General features: G+C 42.9%; 1 protein-coding gene across 1 annotated transcript; it reads right to left on the bottom strand.

Annotated features, from left to right (window-relative positions):
- Positions 1-846: 846 nt before the first annotated feature.
- On the bottom strand, positions 847-6,742 carry LOC142480820 (dead end protein homolog 1-like). The gene is made up of 3 exons (XM_075584270.1): positions 6,580-6,742; positions 4,520-4,927; positions 847-947 (listed from the first exon to the last, which is right to left on the bottom strand). Exons 1-3 carry the CDS (start codon positions 6,740-6,742, stop codon positions 847-849), a joined length of 672 nt encoding a protein of 223 aa, XP_075440385.1.
- Between the last annotated feature and the right edge of the window lie 2,947 nt (positions 6,743-9,689).

Raw genomic sequence — 9,689 nt, 5'->3', positions numbered from 1 at the left:
TGGGTGATCTCACCCTACTCCCATGTGTGTCACGGGCTCCTTTTGACCTTCGTGGTCTATATCTTTATGTAGTGTCATTTGGCCTCCATTTTGATACAATCCATTGTGGTAATCGGTTTATTTTATAATTAAAATGTATGTACTAATTTCGTTTTTTCTGGTTTCCTTTCATGCGCTCCTATTTTTGTGTATTATGTGCTGAGTGTGCCCCGCTGATCACGGGAGATTGGGAGCTGCAGGGAGGACTTGAGAGCCGAGGGAGAACATTTGGAAGGACAGCGCGCTCAAATCTCTATATATTTGATTATAGACTTACTCCAGATCATTCTTCGTGAGAATTATTTTCTTTTTGAAGACACCTTTTACATTAAAAAACAGGGGACAGCCTTGGAGTCGAATGTCGCACCCACATACGCCAATATCTATAGGGCCAGATTTGAGGATGAGCACATTTATTCCCATCCTGGGTTCACTGACCATGGGCGTATGTGGGTGCGCTACATAAATGACATTTTCCTGTTGTGGCAGGGCGATGAGGTATCACTAACAGAATTCATATCTGATATCAATGGGCTCGGAACACTATACATCATTAAATTTCCTCGACACTACCATCTCACTGGTAAACCACAAACTGGAATCTCTCTTATATTCTAAAGAAACTGACAAGAATAATCTCCTACATTTCACTAGCTTTCACCCTCCAGGCACTGTTAAAGGCGTGCCCTACAGCAAATTTCTTAGGACTAGGAAAATTATCAGTGAGCCGGAACATGTGAAAATTAGTCTGGACACTATGCAGGCTAAATTTAGAAAGAATGGGTACCCTAATGATCTCTTGTTGGCTCAACGGACTAAGGCAGAATCACCATCTAGGGTTAGTATTCTCAAGGGCAGAACTGAGGGAGGTCGCTCCCCCAAGTATTTTCCATAACCTTTGTGTCCACCTATAATACACAGAGTGGTAGAATTAAGAACATTGTACTACGTTACCGGCCGATACTTCGGAGTGATACCCTTCTAGCTCATCTTTACACAAACCACTCTCTTCCTATAAAAGAGGCTTGAATCTGAGAGACAAGCTAGTGAATGTAAAAAAACACTAGATGGCGCTCTACTGCACCACAGACAGTGATAATTAAATTTGTGCAAAAATTGTGCAGTAAAATCAAATAAACATAATAAACAGTGAATAATATTAACAGTGAAATAAAGGCAAAAACAACTTATCACTCGACCCCGGCAAAAGACTGTTCCAGAAGTCTCGCAGAAGTGGTGTAGATGAAGTTCCAGGGGAGCGTCGCCGTATGCCAAAAAAGAGAAAACAGTGGATAGTGTAATATTGCAAAAAACAATCAATAAAATGTGATTTTTACATGTTCCTACTCACAAAAGTAGCAGGAACACAAGCATGTGAGTCAATAATACTCTGTGATGCAGCCCGTTCCGGAGGTTTGGTATATGGGTCAGCACATCTTGAAAAAGCAGAAAACAGCCATAGTGTAGATAGAAATAAACTTTATCTAGCATAAAAGACAATTGGAGGCTTACGGCTTTAGGAGGTTTAACCAGCGTTTGGGACACAATCCGGAAGTGACGTTCGCGGACGCCGTCTGCAGGAACCACTACACGAGACGATCCATGCTGTAGCAAAGATTGTATCCCAAACGCTGTTTAAACCTCCTAAAGCTGTAAGCCTCCAATTGTCTTTTATGCTAGATAAAGTTTATTTCTATCTACACTATGGCTGTTTTCTGCTTTTTCAAGATGTGCTGACCCATATACCAAACCTCCGGAACGGGCTGCATCACAGAGTATTATTGACTCACATGCTTGTGTTCCTGCTACTTTTGTGAGTAGGAACTTGTAAAAATCACATTTTATTGATTGTTTTTTGCAATATTACACTATCCACTGTTTTCTCTTTTTTGGCATACGGCGACGCTCCCCTGGAACTTCATCTACACCAGACAAGCTAGTGAAGGAAGATTTAGGAGGGTCAGAGATGAGACAGACCTTTTTAGGCGTACCAAAAGTGGGTTGTTTCAATTGTTATGGGTGCAGCCAATGTTGGAGTGTACAAGAGGGGCCCACCTTTCAACACCCCCACACAGGATAATACCACATCAAAAACGTTAACACTTGCCTGTCTAAAAATATAATCTATTTGATCAAGTGCCCGAGTGGACTTGGGTATGTGGGCAAAATGACACAACAGGCGAAGAATCGGATCTGCCATATGGAGGTGTGATCCAGAAGCGCCGGTTGCCCACCATTTCACACAGGCTGGGCATAATGCCAGTCAATTAAAATACCAGGTCATTAATGGTGTGAGGAGGAAACGACGTGGTGGAGATCTCCAGAGGGCATTACTGCAAAAGGAGACGGTATGGATTAGACGTCTAGATACGCTAAGCCGTAGAGGTATGAACAAGGAATTAGATCTTAGTTGCTATTTCTAACTGGAACCTGTAGATCCATACTGTTTTGTTACCTGTCCACCCAATATATTTATGGCCGCTGGATACCTCCTCACCAGACCTGGATCTTTGACTAACCGGTGGCGTGGGTTGCCCTGGGGCATTGAATCGTGTGGCGAAGCCTAGACTGGGTTCATCAGTGGCGACCTTGTGTCAGTGATCCGTCCTTCAGAGGGGGTCGTCCTTGCCCACGTCTACCCCTTGTCTCCTGTTTAATTAGGCCTGTATATTATTCTGATTCTTTTGTGTCTTGTTTTGGTTTTTAATGTGGTCAGTGTCTTACTAAGTTTTACTTCCTTCAGTATTCATTTTTTTATGTTTCCAAGATCTGTGATGGGCATTATATGTGTATATACAGATTGGCTCATAATAACTAATAATGCCGTCTGTTCTTTTTATTTTATTTTTCCTCTGTATACCCATGTGGTGGTGCTGCTCAGAAAGAAAGTACATGTGATGACTGAATATCCCCACTTGGGGGATCATCTGCAGCTGAATATAGTTACTTTTATGTCTAAAGCACTTATTCCCATGACCTGTTATTTATATTATCTGTTAATTATTTGATTACCACATGTATTACTACTGTGAAGCGCTATGTACATTAATGGCGCTATATAAATAAAGACATACAATACAATATAGCATGATCTGGAGACCTTCAGCAGTTGTACCCGAGAGCACCACTGATTGGCTGGTTGGGCTGATTACTCATTACAGGGATCAGCTGTGGACTAAGTGGCACCCAAATCTGCTTCATATACGTCAGCAGCAGCCCCAGTATCCACCAGCGCATGTCAGTAGCAGAGCCACAGAGGAGCAGTGACTCAGCAAAGGACGGTTTGCTTTCTTGACTTGCACATATTGCTTTATCTTGGACTCCTTTTGTTGTTCCTCCATTATTGCTGGATTGCTCCTTCTGTGTTTGTAATAAACTTAAAAAATTTGGAGGAGGCTACAGGAGACCTCAATGTAGAACTTGCCAATATAAGTGTCTGGGAAAATAACCCTGATTATTTAGATCTAGAAAATAAACAAGAAAAATATTGACAAATTTACAAAAGATATCAAAGAAAGAAAACACAAAAAACTCATGAGGGATATGAATGATTTTCAAACGGGAAAAATCTACAAAATTAATAAAAACAAGAGGAATAAAGATCATGACACTTCTGCAGAATGGGGAAATCTCGGATAATGAGGAATCAACTCCTCCAGAGAACCCTTCTATACACTTAGTAGAAGATAGGACTTTAGAGGTTCTGCGAGGCAATCCGAGGGGTGGTAATTTAACAAAAATCAGGGAACATTTAAAATGTTAGATCTATTGGACCAATACAGTATATGGTTTGCAGTACACAAGCTCTCAAAACAAAAGTTTAGCTGTAGTAAACAAATACTGTACATATTACCTGTGCGCCGCCCTCGGTGAAGTATGCAGCTAGTAAAAGGATTGGTCTTACATTTATGGAAAACAAATCCTTCAGGGCACTTTCACATATTTGAAAGTTTAGTTCACAGGACAATAAGAAATTGCATAGATTACCTGCTGTAACGGAGTCTACTTTGACAAGATTGGCCGACTTGAATCATGTTTTGATCAAAACATGCAACCAAATGACTTTGTTACACAGACTTAGGTTCTACATGTAAAAGTCACTAGTACAATTTAGCCCAAATTAGTAGGAGCACAGTAATGGTTTTGTTCAGCTGCAGTGCCTCAACCATCTGGGAAGATCCAAAAGTTTGTATACTGCAAACCATTGGAATTGGACTATGATGAGATAAAACGTATGCTCACTGCATGCCAAATGACCACCCCTAGGAAGACCAAAAGGGCCAGACATGGCAGTAAGCGCCACCGTAAACTTCAGGTTGCAGGGTTTATCGCAGTTCTATGTAGTTCTACAAGAAGTTGCATTAATAAGTCAGGTAGAATTGCAGGTTGTGTTACAATGTTTAAAACATGCATTGCATATGGATACCACTCCAAACAGCCAATTCTACATAGCTGCCCTTAGTAAGGAGACTAAACTCACCTAGTGCTGTCAAGATCTTGAGGGCTACCACCTCTTTTGCCTTTTCATGCTTTTCTGCAATGGGAAGGTTTTCCCCTATGAACCATTCATAACCACTAAAAGGCACCACGTAACCCGGAATAACCACTTGGTACCAAAAGCAGAGCCACCCACAGGAGCTCAGATTTAAAAATTTTGTTAGGAATACAGGCTTGCCGAACTTCATCCTTTGGCAGAGAGTATTCAGAGTTGCTACAGCACCAAGCAAGAGATCACACTGCAGGCTGGCAGTAGTTTCACACAGTGATGGTTGGGGATTGATCCGCCAACGGGAGTCCAAGGCATGCGCACTGGGGTTGCAAAGTTTCTGCTTCAGGTCACATTTGAGCCAGTCCACAGTCAGTGGATGCCCACAAAGAAGCTGGGTGTCTGGAACCAGCAAGTTAAATAAAATTAACCCTAAAAAAAAAATTTAAAAAAAAATTTAAAAAAACACACTGCTGCCACTGCCACTGCCACTGCCACTGCCACTGCCACTGCCGACAAGGATTAATACTAACAACCGCAAGCGTTCCCACTTTTCACCTCCACAAAAGTACAGTCAAATGGACAATACCTACTCTATAGGATCAAGAAGCAATACACCACCCTTCACCTCTGCAAAGGTCCCACAAAATGAGTGGTACCTCTCCTCAATCCATCCCAATATACCACCACCACAAACAGCACGTGACTTGGATATGCAACAAAGGTTAATACACACGGCTACTTTCGCCACCCCACCTTTCTTCTTAGCAAGGAACCAGCGAATTAATATTAACCCCTACTCAATTACAAGTCATATCTATCCACTTCCACCACCTGGAGTATGCAAAGATGTCAAATTAACATTTGCCAGGGCCTCAGGTCCCTGTTTATTATAGAAACAAAAAACTATGCACTTTAACACCAAAATCAGTTGTAGCAACGTGTCAGAATGCATAAATTCTCTCCAGGGTGTGCACCAGTCATTCAGAGTCCAAAGCCGCACCGCGATCAGGGGTTTTCACCTGCGGAGTGGGAGAGCTGCGAACTCTCTGAACCCGGCGTCGCAGCAGGGTGTGCTGTTGAATAGCTTAACATAAGGTGATTTAACACATATAAATAAATTAAATAAATAAAAAAAATATTTATTTATTTATTATTTATCTATATATATCCCAAACATTGCAGAACCTATTACTGCCCTGGCCTTCTCTCCCAAGACGGTACAAAACTCACTTAAAGTGGTGTATTAATATATTGCTAGACCTAAAATAAGATGGATCAAGCTTTATATATGGGCTGGTTCCAGACCTCAAATTAAATGCTCTATAATAATCAATCCAGCTGTATATAGGATGGGGCGGGGTGTCTAGATGCACCCTGTTTTAAAATATATTTTTGAGCTCACAAGTGGCATAATGGTCTTTACACCCAGTAAATAATAATAAAAAAAAAAATGCTACATTAAGAAACGGGCGAGACGAATTCTGTCACATAAAGAGCATTATTGTGGGGGTCGCCAGATGCATCAAAAACTTGAAATTATCCCATCTCTCTCCCCCTCCCCCCCCCCCCATAGTTTTTATTTTGAGACTACCAGTTCAGAAATGTGACAAAAAGAGAAGAACCTAATTACAAACACTAATAAAGGCTAGATGTCCCTTTTGCATCCAAATGGCAGACTTTAGAAGTCCCAACCATGAATCTTGTTTAGAACAAGATTTGGCACACACGACCCAAACAAGTGTCCGAAAGGAGATTCTAACAAACTTAACACTGCTCTAGGAACCTCGGCTAAAATTGGAACCCCTACAGTACAAGATCAGCTGAGCAATTTTGAGAAATGAAGAGTATCTTAAAATCAGAAACAATTTGATACCAACATATAGGAAACCAAAAAATAATTGAAAACTGTTGACATCTTTTTAATGGTGCAACATATGTGAATTGGCCGAGACCCACGTTTCCCTTCCCAATCTTTAAATTCTCCACTCCCCCCCAAAAAAAACAACAAAGTGGTGTGTAGAAAAAATAAACTCCACACAGTTTGAGTTTACCTTCAACAAGCTTTTTTTTTTTAGCCATGGCAGCTGCTCTGTGAGAGCTGTACTTCACTACAGCCATTAGTTCAATTTTCTTTGCAGGGCTGGGATGCAGCGAGAGTTCAACAAGCCCAGTGGTCATGCTCTGCAACAATAGCTTTAGCTGCTCCTGCTCCATTTCACCATGATTGCTGTCTCTTTTCTTGCTGCGTGGTCCTGGATCTCCTGGTCTGCCTGGTAAGGAACTCTGTTACCTATCCAATACCTATGGGATAAGCACCTATCTTTTATCTTTATGTGAGTGCCATCTGTCCTTGTTTACTATTTATTTCTCATTATGAGATGAGCACCTAACTCTATATCTTTTTTTGTGACATCCTTGCCCGTTTGGAGTTTCACTTATACTCATTTTTTGTGGCTATCCTCTGTTATTCTTTTAACCAAGTGATTATTTATGATGGAAGATTTTGCAGAAATTTTTTGTACCGTTTCAGACAGTGTCAGTTACCGTGAAGCTGACATTGCCAAGATTAGATTTACTGAGACCTTTGAGGCTGCCTTAGGCCTTGCCCCCGCTGCCAACTACAGCGTCCGCTGTGGCGGACGCTGCGCGCACGAGAGCCCTCCCCGCAATGGCACCAGGGCCACTGCGAGGGGGGGCCGCAGCGCTCGCGCTTCTCCTGCTCTCAATAGACTTGAGAGCAGGACTCGCGTCGTGCGATTAGGCACGCCCCCCTGCGGTTCAGCCAATGAGGGCGAACCTGCCGGGTGACGTCATGGCCGCGCCCCCGTCACTCCTCCGCCACGCCCCTCCCGGTCTCTCCTCCTGCAGTGAGCTGCAGACCGGGTAATCGGCTGAACGCGCCACCAAAAGCGCGGGCGCGCGTTACAGCGGAGAGACCGGGGCCTTAGCCTTAGGCTCTGATAAAGCGTCAGATATCTACAATGACCTTAACAAACTAAAAAAACGAGAGGTGGATTTCTACATGCATGGGGTGACAGTCTCATTACTATAGGGAGAAGCTTATCCCTAGGGGTTTTCGCATAAAAAAAACCAGGGTGCACGGCAGGCATCCGCTAACAACCTCCCACGTTAAAGATTGGGGGGTGGAGCAGGCTACATGACAGCTGTATGTATAGTATTGACACATGGCAAGATTCATAATCCTTAAGGGTTTTAATAAGAATAAAACGATTGGACGGACAGACACCGATTTCTGCAGAAAGTGGATAGGGATTCTTAAATCTTCCTATGATCTAATGATTCTGGTAATCTAACAGTCCAGCAAGGAGATTAAACGCATCAAGAGAGAGATATAAGTGATCACTGACAGACAGTGAGACACTAGCCTCGGATACTTCCACAGACTGGATTAACAAAATTCAAACTACCATTGACCTGCATCGTGACAGTCTGAAGAAGTACAAACGTGAAAAACTTAAGCAGGTCACTAGCGATTATCAAGACAAGCGGGTATACAGGTGGCTCCTTGGACTACCCGAACCCGGCACAGAACGCGGAGGGCAGAGAATAGCCTACTCCCGTCCCAAGAAGACCCCAGGGACAGGTGTCGGGTATAATACGAGCGATACAGATTTCTCTGATGCCCCAGAAGGTGCACATTCGGATCCTTTTTTAGGTGGGGTCACAGTGAGCTCGCACAAGCCGCCCATCCCAGACTCCGACATAGGAGAGCGGTCAGGAGAGGTGCTGGGAAGAGCAAGATACTGTCCCGGCCAGCTTTGTTCTAAAGCTTGCCGGGTGTATAGCGGCCTAACCGCGGGTCTGTTCTCCGTTTAAAACGGAGTTCCTCGCGCGGCAGCCGCTTCAAAAGATAAGCGCTAATGGCGCTTATTATTGAAAGCGCCCGAGGCACGGGAAAACCGTCCGAAAACGGCCGAAGATAGCCGCGCGCCGCCCGCAGCTATTTTTCAACTGCGGAGGCAGCCGCATTAGCTTTAAGCTGGCCGGGATAGTACTTGGAAAGAGAAGCCAAGAGGGGGAAAGGACACCCCAGGAGGAAGTGATTTACAATCTGTCTTCTTATTCCCTTACTTCTGCAGAGATCTGTATACTCCATAAAGGGTTGTCTTTTGTTCCAACTACCACACAAGACTCCTTTTGTTGGGAAGTAGATATGTTTAGACTTGATCGTCAGCTAAGATTAAAAGATTTCTTCTCCAGAGCAGAGCTAGTAGAAACTGATAATAACCAGATGAACTTTGCTGATAAATTCAAAGCCAAAAGTACTTTTGATCCCATTGTGGCTAATCATAGTATTTCCACCTTCATGGGACTCCTAGGTAATGACACTCGGAAGTACATCAGGAATCACAAAAGGAGTTTTTCAAACCTCTCAGTAGAAGAGAAGCAAGCCATCAAATTCTTAAAGGCTAATGATAAAATCATCATCAAACTGGCTGATAAGGGTGGGGGGATCGTCGTGATGGATTATAATAATTATAGGGCGGAGAATGAGAGACAATTCTTGGATACTAATTATTATAAAAAACTACCAAGAGATCCTACAATGGTCTATAAAAATTAAATAGACTCCATCATTCGACTTGGAGTAAATAACTCTTGGATTTGAGGAAACCAGTGCTTTTTTGTCTCAAGACCACCCTATAGTACCAGTGATCTATGTACTTCCCAAACTACATAAGTCTATCATCAATCCGCCAGGCAGACCGATCGCAGCAATGGGATCACTTTGTCACCCACTCTCCCAATATGTGGATTTCCTGTTGCAGCCAATGGTTATTAAGATGACATCGTTTGTTAAGGACACCATGGCCTTTATTAATAAACTAGACATGATTTCTTTTGACATTACAAATATGTTCCTGGTTACGTTGAATGTCCCCAGTCTATATACCAATATCCCACATGGGGAGGGACTTGAGGCAATCTGGGAACATTTCTCTAACCTAGATAGATATGACGGCCCCCCTATCGAGTTCGTCCTCCTTTTGATCGACGTAATTTTGCATAAAAACTTTTTCCGATTTGAGCGTGACTTTTTCCTCCAACAAACAGAAACAGCAATGGGTTCCAATATGGCTCTGGCCTACGCCAATTTATTTATGGACAGTTATATCTACTTAATGATGCCCCCTTTGCC

The sequence above is a fragment of the Ascaphus truei genome, chromosome 1 (genome assembly GCF_040206685.1).
Source record: "Ascaphus truei isolate aAscTru1 chromosome 1, aAscTru1.hap1, whole genome shotgun sequence".
Classification (NCBI taxonomy): domain Eukaryota; kingdom Metazoa; phylum Chordata; class Amphibia; order Anura; family Ascaphidae; genus Ascaphus; species Ascaphus truei.
This window is presented reverse-complemented; position numbering and strand designations above follow the sequence as displayed.

Excerpts from the sequence above, each read along its gene's own strand:
- LOC142480820 (XM_075584270.1), bottom strand. The coding sequence starts at position 6,742 with ATGGAGCAGGAGCAGCTAAAGCTATTGTTGCAGAGCATGACCACTGGG. Across the intron at positions 4,928-6,579 it reads AAAAAAAAAGCTTGTTGAAG|ACACCCAGCTTCTTTGTGGG; the intron begins GTAAACTCAAAC and ends TGCTGGTTCCAG. Across the intron at positions 948-4,519 it reads CAAGATCTTGACAGCACTAG|GTGGACACAAAGGTTATGGA; the intron begins GTGAGTTTAGTC and ends TGTGTATTATAG.